Source organism: Nerophis ophidion, linkage group LG27 (assembly GCF_033978795.1).
Source record: "Nerophis ophidion isolate RoL-2023_Sa linkage group LG27, RoL_Noph_v1.0, whole genome shotgun sequence".
In the NCBI taxonomy this organism is placed as follows: Eukaryota; Metazoa; Chordata; class Actinopteri; order Syngnathiformes; family Syngnathidae; genus Nerophis; species Nerophis ophidion.
The window spans coordinates 12,529,746-12,544,984 of record NC_084637.1 but is presented as its reverse complement, the minus strand read 5'-3'; the positions used below and the strand labels follow the sequence as shown (position 1 = coordinate 12,544,984).

The window sequence follows — 15,239 nt, the reverse complement described above, 5'->3', positions numbered from 1 at the left end:
ACATTGACGTCCCTCTGGGCTGTGAGTTTTCCTTGCCCTTTTGTGGGCTCTGAACCGAGGATGTCGCCGTGGCTTGTGCAGCCCTTTGAGACACTTGTGATTTAGGGCGAAATAAATAAACATTGATTGATAAAATAGTTACAGTACATGAAAAGAGGGGAAGTCTGGCACATGTTGGTATTAATCCGATACCAAGTACTGTTATTACAGTATTAACATGTTAAGTACGATTAATTAATTAATTGCTTTGTTGCATTGAATTTGTTGATGATCATTATAATGAAAATAAAACACAAGAAACAAACAAGTAATATTTTTGGTAACACTTTAATTAGTTGTGTCAGGCTTGTCTCTGACAGTTTGGCTATGTTTTAGTTTTGTACTCTGCATTTGTCTTTGTTTCCTCTGTGTGTGTTGTATTTTCTGGCGTCTACTCTTTCCACATTTTTCAACGCATTTCAACCGTTCTACCAACAAAACCATCCTCTTAATCAGGTAAAACAAACTAAGTTTTTTTTAGAATGGAAAAATTCCCGGTTTTCCCGAAATTCCAGGAATTCCATAATACAATTTCTCAATTCAACATGTTACTCCTTCAACATTTCTGGACCGATTTGAAAAATTTCTACACCGACCTTTTCAAATCATTCCGACCATTCAAGTTTACTACCAAAATTCCTACATTTTTGGGAAATTCCCATTGAAATAAATGGGGCAATCTTCAAAGTTCCACAAATCCCACATTGTTGTATTCAAACTGTTCCAGCTTCAAAATATTCAGCCTGGTCAGGAATTGTTCAACAAATTCAACAATACTTCTTTAACTGTTTTTAACTTTTTTCTTACGGTTTTTAACTTTTTAACTGCTTTTTATCCAACACATTGTTCTTAGGGTAATTTATGTTTACCCACCTGCTCTCGGTGCCACTCACACTGGTTAAAATGTTACTTAGATATTGGGTTTCACTATGTAAAGCGCTTTGAGTCACTACAGAAAAGCGCTATATAAATATACTTCACTTCACTTGTGTCACGTCTATGGGATCATGTTTTGTTTTGGTCATGTTCGGTTCTGTTTTTTGGACAATCAGTTCCTGTTTTTGCACTTCCTGGTTTGTTTTGTTACCATAGCAACTCATTAGCTGTCCTCATGTCTCGCACCTGTTGTCACTGCTAGTCAAGCCATTCTGTTTCTGTTCTTCGTCCTGGCAACATCACGGTCTATCACCTCCTTCACACCCTCGATCACCTCCTACGCAACTTGTGTCACGCCTATGGTTCATGTTTTGTTTTGGTCATGCTATGTTTAGTTTTTTGGACATTTTAGTTCTGTTTTGCATTTCCTTGTTTGTCTTACCATGCCAACTGATTTAGTTTTCTGTCATGTCTGATCATGAGTTTTGTAAGGCCGTATTACCCTGAGCATCCCCAATCTTATCTGTTCTCAAAGCTAAGCAGTGTCTGGACTGGTTAGTACTTGGATGGGAGATTGCCTAGGAATAGTGGGTGCTTTGGACTCTAAGTTCCTTTTTTTTTTCACTCCCTGTTTTGTTACCATGACAACCAATCAGTTCACCTGTCTTGCCTCACACCTGTTTTCACTTATCATGTTCATTATTTAAGCCACAGTTACCAGTTAGTCAGTCTGGCAACATCACTTCCTTCACGACCCCGATTATCTGCTTCATGCCTTGCTATGCTGTTCATTTTGTCCACTTAAGTTTTTGTCATTCATGCCATAGCACAAGTGTTTTGTTTCATGTTTATAGTTTATAGCCTTTGTGCTAGTCTTTTGTTTTGTACCTCCATTGTGACCGCTTTTTGTTTGTTCCTGTTTTCAGTTTTAGTGTTAAAATAAAGATGTCTTTACCTTCACGCCGTTTCCACTCCATTCGCTTTGAACCTCGGGAAAACAAACCAAGACCAAGTCCAAGCCTGACACCTTGTAATTCATGCCAATGATCCATGTCCCGTTCTCGTTCCGTTCCAAGTAAGTTTTTTGTTATTCATGCCGTTGTGCAAGTGTTTTTATGTTCATAGTTTTGTTTCATTAGTCAAGTTTGTTCTCCGCCATTGTGCATGCCTTTTGTTTGTTCCAGTTTTTTAGTCTTAGTGTCAAAATAAAAGGATGTCTTTACCTTCATGCCATCGCCGGTCCAAGTTCACTTGCATCTCGGGAAAACAAGCACCTCATAGTCCTAGTATTGACATTTTGAAGCATGATACTGATAAAGCATGTTCGCCAAGCCCACCCCCCTCATCGCACCACCTCCCACCTCCACCCCACTATTTGGGACAAAAATGGGTTATGAGGTTATACTGCAGTCATCTGTTTATGGTTTCCGATACATGACCAACGTCTTCCTGCACCGTTGAACTCTTACAGAGAGGCCAAAATATACTCACGTCCTGGGTGAAACACTTAACACAACCAGACTGAAACCCGTCATGACTCTGCACATGTGAGCTGCAACCGCACTCGTTCAAGGTAGCGTGGGTGCTCAAATAAGGGATGTTTACGTTAAGGGTCTTACAGAAGCTGCAAACCCACCAAGAATCACTTACTGTCACTTCTCATGGCAGAGCCGCCGCAGAAAGAGGAAGTAACACTGCTCACTTCTGTTTTTGCGATGAGAAGATGACTTGCCGAGACACCGACTGGTTTTAAATGTGCTGCAATGAGATGTTTTAGTCTCACTGTCCACCATGACGCTTACCTGGACCGTACAAGTTGTGTCCATCTTGGCATTGTTACATCTCACCACCACAAGCGAAAGCGGTAAGTCACCTTTTATTTTAGTATTACAAACTTGTTGGACAGTCCTTAAGTATTCATGACTTCCATTGATAGCCAGAGTCTATTTACCTTATATAACTATGATAGAGAAAATAATTTAAACACAACAGTGGTGCATTCCATCCATCCATCCATTTTTCTACCGCTTGTCCTGTTCGGGGTCGCGGGGGGTCGCTGGAGCCTATCTCAGCTGCAAATGGGCGAAAGGCGGGGTACACCCTGGACAAGTCGCCACCTCATCGCAGCAATGGTTCATTATTTTCATATAAATTCAATTGAAATGTGGACTTTCAGCTTTAAAATATAGCTTTTACTATTATCCAGAGTGTAGAGCAGGGGTCACCAACCTTTTTGAAACAAAAAGCTACTTCTTGGGTACTGATTAATGCGAAGGGCTACCAGTTTGATACACACTGAAACAAATTGTCAGAAATAGCCAATTTGCTCATTTTACCTTTTAATAAATAAATCTATATATCTAAAAAAAAAGGGTATTTCTGTTTGTCATTCCGTCGTACATTTTTTTTCCTTTTACGGAAGTTTTTTTGTAGAGAATAAAAGATGAAAAAAACCCCTTAATTGAACGGTTTAAAAGAGGAAGAAACACGAAAAAAATGAAACATAGTTTATCTTCAATTTCGACTCTTTAAAATTCAAAATTCAACCGCAAAAAAGAAGAGAAAAACTAGCTAATTCGAATCTTTTTGAAAAAATTTAAAAAAGAATTTATGGAACATCATTAGTAATTTTTCCTGATTGAGACTATTTTACAATTTTGATGACATGTTTTAAATAGGTTAAAATCCAATCTGCATTTTGTTAGAATATGTAACAAATTGGACCAAGCTATATTTCGAACAAAGACAAATCATTATTTCTTCTAGATTTTCCAGAACAAAAATTTTAAAAGAAATTCAAAAGACTTTGAAATAAGATTTAAATTTGATTCTTCAGATTTTCTAGATTTACCAGAATATTTTTTTTTCATTTTAATCATAAGTTTAAAGAAATATTTCACAAATATTCTTCGTCAAAAAAACAGAAGATAAAATGAATAATTAAATTAAAATGTATTTATTATTCTTTACAATAAAACATTAAAAAAAATACTTTACCATCGATTTAAATGGTCAGGAAAGAAGAGGAAGGAATATAAAAGTTAAAAAGGTATATGTGTTTAAAAATCCAAAAATAATTTTTAAGGTTGTATTTTTTCTCTAAAATTGTTTTTCTGAAATTTATAAGAAGCAAAGTAAAAAAATAAATGAATTTATTTAAGCAAGTGAAGACCAAGTCTTTAAAATATTTTCTTGGATTTTCAAATTCTATTTGAGTGTTGTCTCTCTTAGAATTAAAAATGTCAAGCAAAGCGAGACCAGCTTGCTAGTAAATAAATGAAATTTAAAAAATAGAGGCAGCTCACTGGTAAGTGCTACTATTTGAGCTATTTGAAACTTTACCTCCGTCAGTCGTAATCGAAATATCATTAAATATACAGACAAATAAAATAAATGAGCTTACTTTTGTCCTTTCCATTGGCCTGCAACGGATGTCAATGATGAAACTTTCCTCCTCTGGACCAGAGGTCAGCAACCCGTAGCTCTAGAGCTTTTTTTAAAAAATGTACGGAAATGGAAAAAAAATGGGGTGAAAAATACATTTTTTGTTTTAATATGGTTTCTGTAGGAGGACAAACATGACACAAACCTTCCTGATTGTTAGAAATCCAAAATTTAAATATTTTTGTGTTCATGCTTAACTGATGAGAGTATTTGGCGAGCGCCTTTTGCACCGACTAATTTCAGCGGCCCTTGAACTCACCGTTGTGTGGACTGAGACTCAACAGTTTGTTCACATGTATAACTTTCTCCGACGCTGCCACAGAAATGTGTTTTATGCCACTCCTTCTTTGTCTCATTTTGTCCACCAAATGTCAAAGTTAGTTGTTGATGAACCCCAATATGCAGAGATGGAGGAAGGAATTTTGCAGGAAAACATGATTTAATTAAACACTAAGACAAAAACAAACAAAGGGTTCAAACAAAAAGCGCGCACGTGGGCGGATAACAAACAAAAGGGCTAGCGTGGAAGCTAAGAGGAATCTAGCAGGAAACAGAAGTCGTACTTGTAAAATGAAAGAACAAACTGGAAGCAGGGAACAAAAAACAGTAAGCTACAAACATCAGCCGAATATAGCACCGCTACGCTGCAAAGACAGGACAAGGTATGACGCGACAGGAGCGATAACACATCACAAGAGCGACTAGAAGTGACCTGGACAAATCAGTAATCCAGCACTGACTGTAGGAACAAAGCAGGTAAAATAGGAGCGTGCTGATTGACACCAGGTGTGGCCAGGGGCCAATCAGCCGCAGCTAAGGGAAAACAGCGCACAGGGGAAAAAACAGGAAACAGACAAAATAAGAGCGCTGACAGGAACTAAAAACAGGAAATACTAAACACACACAGAGGAAAAACTAAAACACAAACCAACTGTCAGTGGCAAGCCTGACACCAAACGTTTTATACTGTGCGTGAATGCACAAAGGTGAGCTTTGTTGATGTTATTGACTTGTTATGGAGTGCTAATCAGGCATATTTGCTCACTGCATGACTGCAAGATAATCCATGCTAACATGATATTTAGGCTAGCTGTATGTACATATTGCATCATTATGCCTCGTTTGTAGCTAGATTTGAACTCATTTAATTTCCTTTATTTGTGTCCTTTGTTATTGAATTTTTTTTTGTTTCATGACACATTATCCATATGTAATATTGGCTACATTTCTGATATTTTTTTGTGTGCCATGTTGTTCCAGACCACAGCAAACGTAACCCAGCTTGCAAAGATTGTAATAAATCCATTAGAAGAAGACGGCTTGCCGTTTCTTTAAACATGGACACACACATCTATTCCTTTGGCCATTCTAAGATAGTCATTTCCAGGAGTTATCTTACCCTTTGAGAAGTTTTACTAATGTTTTCCAATGCTGTAAAAAAGTGCACAATAAATATTACATTTCAACATTTCTGTCAACAAAGATTTGCGTCAGCCTGCGACACAGTCGTTTTTATAGTAGGTGAAACAATAGCTAACTAGCAACTTACATCATGTGTTGACATCATAATAACACTTATAAAAGTATTTTATTTTTTTGCGGCTCCAGAGAGATTATTTTTTTGTCTTTTTGGTCCAATATGGCGCTTTCAACATTTTGGGTTGCCGACCCCTGATCTGGGCGATGTGACCTGTAGAATTTTTTTTTTTTTAATCAGAGGGGGTAGCATCGTTGGGCAAGTTCTCAAATTCGGGTTGAGGCTTGGATCCACAAAGTCTTGAGGATTTAGTTTTAACCTTGACTTTGTAACATTTTGACTAAATGTGTCGACGACTTCTGCCAACAGCTACAGTGACTCTAAGCTATGGTAGGACTTAAGTCATTATAAATATACATTTTAATGTACAAAACCCAAAACCAGTGAAGTTGGCACGTTGTGTAAATGGTAAATAAAAACAGAATACAAGGATTTGCAAATTATTTTCAACCTATATTCAATTGAATAGACTGCAAAGACAAGATACCTAACATTCGAACTGGAAAACCTTGTTATTTTGAGCAAATATTAGCTCATTTGGAAGTTGATGCATGCAACATGTTTTAAAAAAGCTGGCGTAAGTGGCAAAAAAGACTGAGAAAGTTAAGGAATGCTCATCAAACACTTATTTGGAACATCCCACAGGTGAGCAGGCTAATTGGGAACAGCTGGGTGCCATGATTGGGTATAACAGCAGCTTCCATGAAACGCTCAGTCATTCACAAACAAGGATGGGGCGAGGGTCACCACTTTGTGAAGAATTGCGTGAGCAAATTGTCCAACAGTTTAAGAATGACATTTCACAACAAGCTATTGCAAGGAATTTAGGGATTTCACCATCCATGGTCCGTATTATAATCAAAAGGTTCAGAGAATCTGGAGAAATAATTGCACGTAAGCGACGATATTACGGACCTTCGATCCCTAAGGCGGTACTGCAACAAAAAGCCACATCATTGAATAAAGGATATCACCACATGGGCTGAGGAACACTTCAGAAAACCACTATCAGTAGCTACAGTTTGTCGCTACATCTGTAAGTGCAAGTTAAAACTCTACTATGCAAAGCAAAAGCCATTTATCAACAACACCCAGAAAAGCCGCCGGCCTCGCTGGGCCTGAGTTCATCCAAGATGGACTGATGCAAAGTGGAAAAGTGTTCTGGCCTGGTCTGACAAGTCCAAAATACAAATTATTTTTGGAAACTGTAGAGGTTGTGTCCTCTGGCAACCTCAGTCTCCATGACTGAGGTTGCCAGACACGCAGCCGAATCCAGCTCGACCCAAAACTAGAGGAGGTATTTTACGAAGGTAGGTCTATAGGCTACTGTTTCGAACATTTCACATTGACATACAACTTGGTACATGTAGTCTCTATATGCAAACTTGAATGAGGAATTATTTTATCATGTGATTTTGCTGTCTTCATACCTTTCACATTGCCATGACAGCCGTACTAATGTTGGAACCCATTTCCCCAACGTATCAGCATATTGAGAACGAAATAGGCATTGACACTACCCATAACCACATAAGTTTTATTCGTTCAAAATATACTTTGCCCTGTTAGTTGGATTTCACATCGACATACAGGCTAACTGGCATATATTTCCCCCTATATGTCTATGTATGCTCCCATTGACCGGGCTAGCATGCTAAGCTACACTAGTGTGATGGTGCTTCGCTCCTAAGCATTCGTTGCACGAACATACTAGCTTTGTTAGACAAGGTCATAAGACTGTTTTGGTCAATATATTTTTTAAACGAAATGTCCATTTCCACTTATTACAAGTAATAAGAAAATGTAAATGCCTGACTTACCTATCAAGGAAGAAACTAGCAAGTTTGGCGTCAGATAAGGAAAATCTTCTCCGCCTTCAATCGTCTCCATCCTTTAAAGTTATCCCCGACACAAATCCTCGTTTTTTGTTACTGGCTTTGTCATGAATAAGTTAAGAATTGTAACGAGGCCTTGTAAGTTTACTAAGGTCTGACATGTTTAGTAACTTTACCAGTGGCAGTAGCTCGACGAAGATGACTGTGTGTAACTTTGATTGATTGATTGAAACTTTTATTAGTAGATTGCACAATTCAGTACATATTCCGTACAATTGACCACCAAATGGTAACACCCAAATAAGTTTTTCAACTTTTCAGGGTAAATGGTAAACTGGCGACCTGGATGTGACACAATCATAGACGTTCTAATCGGTTAACACGGTGGAAGGTGGGACATCGAATTGAAAACAATAACAAGATTTCAGGGCTGTAAATCTAGTTCGGATATGAGCATATCCCGGCTGAACTACGGTTATCAGTTACAAAGGTATTTGAAAAGAACATGAAAGGGACAAGTGGTAGAGAAATATCTATGGCCTAGTGGTTAGAGTGTCCGCTCTGAGATCGGTAGGTTGTGAGTTCAAACCCCGGCCGAGTCATACCAAAGACCCATTATCTTCCTGCTTGGCACTCAGCATTAAGGGTTGGAATTGAGGGTTAAATCACCAAAAATGATTGCCGGGCGCGGCCACCACTGCTGCCCACTGCTCCCCTCACCTCCCAAGGAGTGGAACAAGGGTGATCGGTCAAATGCAGAGAATAAATTCTCCACACCTAGTGTAGGTGTGTGTGACAATCATTGGTACTTTAACTTTAAAAATCAATGGATGGATGGATCATTTATTAATGTCCTGACATATCAGAGCCATTTAATGATGACTTGACATGCAATTCTTCCCATATGGCTCCTTTAAGCTCACAATACATTTTGTGATTAATCCGCATGCATACATGAATAATGCAATATTTTTCTGTGATTAATCACATGAGTTAACTAGTTCTATTTGACAGCCCTAAATAAAACATTTTTATTTCCAGGGCGCTCAAACGGCACCTATTCGTTGGAATGACCCAACATTTACAAAAATGTGCAAATTACTGGAAAGCGTCACAATCAATCAATCAATCAATCAACCAATCAATCAATGTTTATTTATATAGCCCTAAATCACAAGTGTCTCAAAGGGCTGCACAAGCCACAACGACATCCTCGGTTCAGAGCCTACAATATTTCATATTTTTGTATAGAGGTCATGAACGGATGTGTACTTTACATCTACTACGTTACAATTCAATCCAATCCAATCCAATCCACTTTATTTATATAGCACATTTAAACAACAATAACGTTTCCAAAGAGCTGCACAGCCATGTTAAAAACAATATTATACTCCACCAATGACTGAATAAAACAAAAAATGAATAAAAATAAAACCAATAAAAACAATATAAAAACAAATATGATTAAAAACTATTTTAAAGGGTAAAATCAATTAAAACAGTAAAATAAAAATCAAAGTGTATAAAAAACACAGAGGACAACAGAGGACAGAGGACCACACAACTCACGTAGTGTTAAAAGCCAAAGAATAAAAGTGGGTCTTCAGACGAGACTTAAAACACTCCACTGTGGAAGCAGTTTGAACATGGAGGGGCAGAGTGTTCCAGAGCTTAGGGCCGACCACAGAGAAGGCCCTGTCTCCCCTGGTCTTAAGTCTGGTCTTGGGCACCACGAGCTGGAACTGGCTCTCGGACCTCAGAGCGCGCGCAGGGATGTAAATTTGGATGAGGTCCGAGATATATTGTGGTGCCAGTCCATGTAAAGATTTAAAAACAAACAGCAATGTTTTAAATTCAATTCTAAAATGAACAGGGAGCCAGTGCCAACTCTGAAGAATTGGGGTTATATGCTGGCGTTTCCTGGCCCCTGTTAAAATTCTGTGTCCATAGAGTCTGTCACTGTCTTCCAAATGGACGTCAGTCTGTCGGCTATAACTCCTGTGTTTCTCATCCCTTCTGTCCAGACGGAGACGACTGCGACCTAAAAATCCAGGGGCGGAAAAACATTTTTTCAAAAGTTCCAGTTGGGAAAAACCTGGAGATTCATTGCACAATCACATACAGCAATACTTGCAAAGACCCGTTTGAAAATGTCTTCTGGTATAAGTTGGAAAACAAGACCTATTTGCCAGTGACCAATGACTCTCATGCTCACATAGAACTTACGGTTAGAAATGCATTACATAAGATATTATCTTTACTCCTCACAACTATACAAATAAGCGATGCCGGTTTGTATCGGTGTCAAAGTGAACGTGGATTGAGCCTGGGGAATCCTATCAACATCTCTGTGCAAGGTAACAGTCATGAATTTTGGTTAATTTTGAGAGCTTATCTTACATTAAATACCACCTGTTTTTCTTTAGATAGCCGTACGATGAGCAACGACTCAGTTACGAATAAAATAAGTAAGAATGCTTTTGCAACCAATTCTTGATGTACTACCTGTAATTTCCGGGCTGTAGAGCACATTTAAAATACGCCGCACACTCATCATTTTATTTTTCACTCGTTTGGCCGCACAATTCTATAAACCGTCGGTGTACACATTGAAACATGAAATATTTACACAGGTGCTTTTGTTCACTCCCAAATTGAACAAAAGTATAAAACAAGTAGCCATTGAGAAGTCATTGAGTGCGGCCTTCGTCCTTCTCCTCCTTTGGTCTAGCCTTTCGGGGCCCATTGTTATTGGTAGATTTCCGTTCTATTTACTTTCTTCGCCGGTCTAGTTGATCTCCTTCGGATCTTCGGATTTGGGGCTACATCTTGTGCTTTTGGTAGTGTCTTCTCCATGTCGAAGGTGAGTCCATAATCGCTAAATGGCCGGCTGAATAATTGTGTAGGTGTTTTGATTTAATTTGAATGATTCCATTGGTTCACCGTGACCAGTTCAGCAATTTCATTGGTTTGATTTGACGAGGCTGAATCTATTGGTGGCATGTGAAGGTTCCGGTCCTGGAAAAATTCATAAATCAACCACAGTATTGGTCAAAAGGTCGGGAAAAAAAGTAGCGGCTCATAGCCCGGAAATGACAGATTATGTTTTTAAATCTAAAGCACCCATGAGAAATGTTTTCCTTTCTTGCTTTTCCTGCTTTGATGACATTTTTTTCTCCCCTTTTAAAATAAACTATGTATATTTGCTCATGTTTAGCACCGGAGGGGGAAGCAGGAAGGATTTCCGGGGGATATCTTGCTGTTGGCGCTCTGGCATTTGGCATAATACTGACATGTATTTATGTCATAGCAATGCAGCGACGCAAAGGTGAGGCCTTTTCTTTTGTATCCTTGCATGTCAAATAATATAATTATACAAGTTTTCCAAGATATTGAAGAAATATACAAAAACCGATACATTATCTGTACTGAAAATGCAGGTAACACAAAGAGAGAGAATCACTTTGAAAATCAGGTAAGACAACCTGAAATGTCAGTACATCATTACAGTGGATCTAATACGTAAAGTTTGCAGGACAACTCTATGGCAAACCCACATATCGACGCTAAATCCGTGGCCTGCCGGCGAACCGCCTCTGACCCGCCAACTACGAAAGCGACACCACCCTCCACGCGGTTGCCAAGAAGCGGCCAGATGAGTCCACAGGGTGAAGACAAGTCAAAGAAAAATACAATACAAGATAGAAACTCCATCATGTATGCCACTCTTGATCACCAGCTGCCACCTGGTGGCGCTGTTCGGCCACTGCCGCCCATGGAGGAGAGTTCAGAGTATGCAGTTATCCGCTAGTAGTATGAGGCTGGAATGATCAGGATCAGAGTTCTCCCATGTTTAAAACAGGAAAACAAGCAATGTTTGGTTCTTGACCCAGAGAAGGACAAGCTGTAGAAAATGTATGGATGGATGATGTCTTTGGCTTTTCCTGTCAAAATCATGGTTGAATTACTTCCATTTTAATACACAGTAATAAAGATAAGCAAATTAATCCAAATCACCCATCCATCCATCCATCAGTCCATTTTCTACCGCTTGTCCCTTTTGGGGTTGCGGAGGTCTCTGGAGCCTATCTCAGCTGCATATTGGCGGAAGGCGGGGTACACCCTGGACAAGTCGTCATCTCATCGCAGGGCCAACACAGATAGGCAGTCAACATTCACACTCTCATTCACACACTTTACTTTGAGCTCCTCTCGGATGGCAGAGCTTCTCACCCTCTCTCTAAGGGAGAGCCCCGCCACCCGACGGAGGAAACTCATGTCGGCCGCTTGTACCCGTGATCTTGTCCTTTCGGTAATGACCCAAAGCTCATGACCATAGGTGAGGGCGGGAACGTAGATCGACCGGTAAATTGAGAGCTTTGCCTTCCGGCTCAGCTCCTTCTTCACCACAACGGATCGCCGCACCAATCCGCCTGTCGATCTCATGATCCACTCATCCCCCGCTCGTGAACAAGACTCCTAGGTACTTGAACTCCTCCACTTGGGGCAGGGTCTCCTCCCCAACCTGGAGATGGCACTCCACCCTTTTCCAAGGGAGAACCATGGACTCGTACTTGGAGGTGCTGATTCTCATTCCGGTCGCTTCACACTCGGCTGCAAACCGATCCAGTGAGAGCTGAAGATCCTGGCTAAATGAAGCCATCAGGACCACATCGTCTGCAAAAAGCAGAGACCTAATCCCGCGGCCACCAAACCGGAACCCCTCAACGCCCTGACTGCCCCTAGAAATTCTGTCCATAAAAGTTATGAACAGAATCGGTGACAAAGGACAGCCTTGGTGGAGTCCAACCCTCACTGGAAATGTGTCAGACTTATTTCCGGCAATGCGGACCAAGCTCTGACACTGATCGTACAGGGAGCGAACCGCCACAATCAGCACAATCAGACAGTCCGATACCCCATAATCTCTGAGCACTCCCCACGTGAATTCCTGAGGGACACGGTTGAATGCCTTCTCCAAGTCCACAAAGCACATGTAAACTGCTTGGGCAAACTCCCATGCACCCACAAAGACCCTGCCGAGAGTATAAAGCTGGTCCACAGTTCCACGACCAGGACGAAAACCACACTGTTCCTCCTGAATCCGAGGTTTGACTATCCGGCGTAGCCTCCTCTCCAGTACACCTGAATAAACCTTACCGGGAAGGCTGACGAGTGTGATCCCACGATAGTTGGAACACACCCTCCGATCCCCCTTCTTAAAGAGAGGGACCACCACCCCGGTCTGCCAATCCAGAGATACCGCCCCCGATGTCCACGCGATGCTGCAGAGTCTTGTCAACTAATTTAGTGTTGCCAATCAACCTCTCCCCAGGTGCATGTTTTTGGAGGTGGGAGGGAACCCACCCAGTCACAAGGAGAACATGCAAACTCCAAACAGTAAGAGTCCGAGCCCGGGAACTGAACCCAGTACCAACATATCGTGAGGCACACTCACTCACCCCTATCCAACCGTGCTGTCTATGGGGCGATACAGCTCGGTTGGTAGAGTGGCCGTGCCAGCAACTTGAGGGTTCCAGGTTCGATTCCCCCTTCCGCCATTCTAGTCTCTGGCGTTTAGTCACTTTACCCACCTGATCCCAGTGACACCCACACTGGTTTAAATGTAACGTAGACATTGTGTTTCACTATGTAAAGCGCTTTGAGTCACTAAAGAAAAAGTGCTGTATAAATATAATTAACTTCACTGTCTATTGTGTAATAATGAGGCATATATACATTTAAATGGGTTATACTTGTGTGGCGGGCGTGGCCTGCGGACCAGCAGCAAAGCGGGGTGTGGCGGAACTGGCTTCGAGATTAGCGACAGGTGCATAGATGACGCAGCTGAGAGTGTTTGTCTAATCATCCGTCGCTCTGTTAAAGGCAGCAGTCGGGAAGGAGAAGGGGTGGTTGATGGTCGTTGTTGGTGGATGTCAGAGCACGTCGAGAGAGAGAGAGAGCGAAATTGAAGGCCTAGATCCAAAAGACGTGTGCTGAAAAGCAACAGGAAAAAGCATTTGTGTGCACAGCTGTCATGTCCATGGTGGGTGGTCCAGGGGACCCGGAAGCACTAGACTTCCACAACTTGTACAGCGCTTTGACACTATTTCCACATTCACCCATTCACACACACATTCACACACTGATGGCGGGAGCTGCCATGCAAGGCGCCAACCAGGACCCATCAGGAGCAAAGGTGAAGTGTCTTGCTCAAGGACACAACCGACGTGACTAGGATGGTAGAAGGTGGGGATTGAAACAGGAACCCTCAGGTTGCTGGCACGGCCACTCTCCCAACCATGCCACGGCGTCCCCATTTATGTTCATATATGTTGACCCTTACGAAAGACCACCTGAGGCCGGTAAAAATGAGTTGGACACTCATTCTATACTTGGACTGTGGTAAGGTTGTACCTTAACAGGGTATGTATGTAATTTTTCCTCAAAATGCAATATTTTTGAGCTTCTGGTCCATTCATTTGTCATTTCTCATCTGGTATTGCCTTGTACTGCATAAGAAAAGCATGTGATTTGTGGTATTAGTGGAAGGTGTTGCAGGTTTTGCATAAAGCATGTGCGTGGGGTTTCCTGTGGCTTTTGAATGCTGCTGCGGGGGCTGCACGATGTGGAATTTGTCACGGTTTTGATCATTGTGTGAAAATTATATTGTGACAAACAAAACGTGACTTTGTGAAAGTATTATCCATAACCCTGTAACTGCTTGGTATTGGACTGATACCAGAATTTGTCAGCCAAAATCTATGTAAAGTATCAAACAGAAGCATACATGCTTATTACATTTAGCAGAAGCGTGATTAGAACATGTTAAACAGAAAGTAAGCAGACGAACAAGTAGATTAATGACCCATTTTCTACCATAATTTTGACAAAATAATAGGTTGCTACATACTGTACGTCAGCAGCCAAATTAGAAGCCTGTGTAACCTGTTTGCTTCTTCACAACTGAAAGTTGTTGTCTCTGTTCAGTATCTTATTTAATGACAAAACTGTTATTTGGTTGCAATAAGAAATGTATGCTTAACGTACATTTAGATTTTATGTCAAAATAAAGACAATGATTCCATTATTTTGTTGTACCCTTTATTTTGAAAAGGTTCAAAAGGCATCAAAATACAGGTACCTGTACTGGTACGGTGGAAAACGACACAGAACGGAGACAGGGACTTCGCTTAGCCTTAGGTGTGTTTATTACTACAATAAAATGACGTGTGTAAATAATCCAAATACGTGTGGTGTGACTATGTGAAGCGATTATATGTTGAGTGTTACCGGGAGGTGTTGAAGGTGCATCTTGAGGAAAGAGGCGAAAGTCCAGAAAGGGCAAGGTAGGCTCGGAGGAAGGCAGCAGAGGGGATCCAGGGAGACGAGACAAACAGCTCGAAACCAGGGGATGAGGAAGGGCTGCTGGATGATGACACAGGACAAAACACAATGAGCACAGGGGAGGGGAAACACAGAGATCGAATAGGCACGTGGAAAAG

The 15,239-nt window shown here is 40.9% G+C and overlaps 1 protein-coding gene across 2 annotated transcripts; it reads left to right on the top strand.

The window, feature by feature from the left end:
- The first annotated feature begins 2,552 nt into the window (after nucleotides 1–2,552).
- LOC133544396 (uncharacterized) lies at nucleotides 2,553–14,982 on the top strand. 2 transcript variants are annotated; one of them, XM_061889674.1, is made up of 6 exons: nucleotides 2,554–2,779; nucleotides 9,759–10,091; nucleotides 10,161–10,202; nucleotides 10,952–11,062; nucleotides 11,175–11,209; nucleotides 11,270–14,982. In XM_061889674.1, exons 1-6 carry the CDS (start codon nucleotides 2,707–2,709, stop codon nucleotides 11,543–11,545), a joined length of 870 nt encoding a protein of 289 aa, XP_061745658.1. In that variant the 5' UTR covers nucleotides 2,554–2,706; the 3' UTR covers nucleotides 11,546–14,982. The 2 variants fall into 2 exon arrangements, with proteins under 2 accessions (XP_061745659.1, XP_061745658.1); XM_061889675.1 differs by lacking the exon at nucleotides 10,161–10,202 and having other exon boundaries at nucleotides 2,553–2,779.
- Nucleotides 14,983–15,239: the final 257 nt, after the last annotated feature.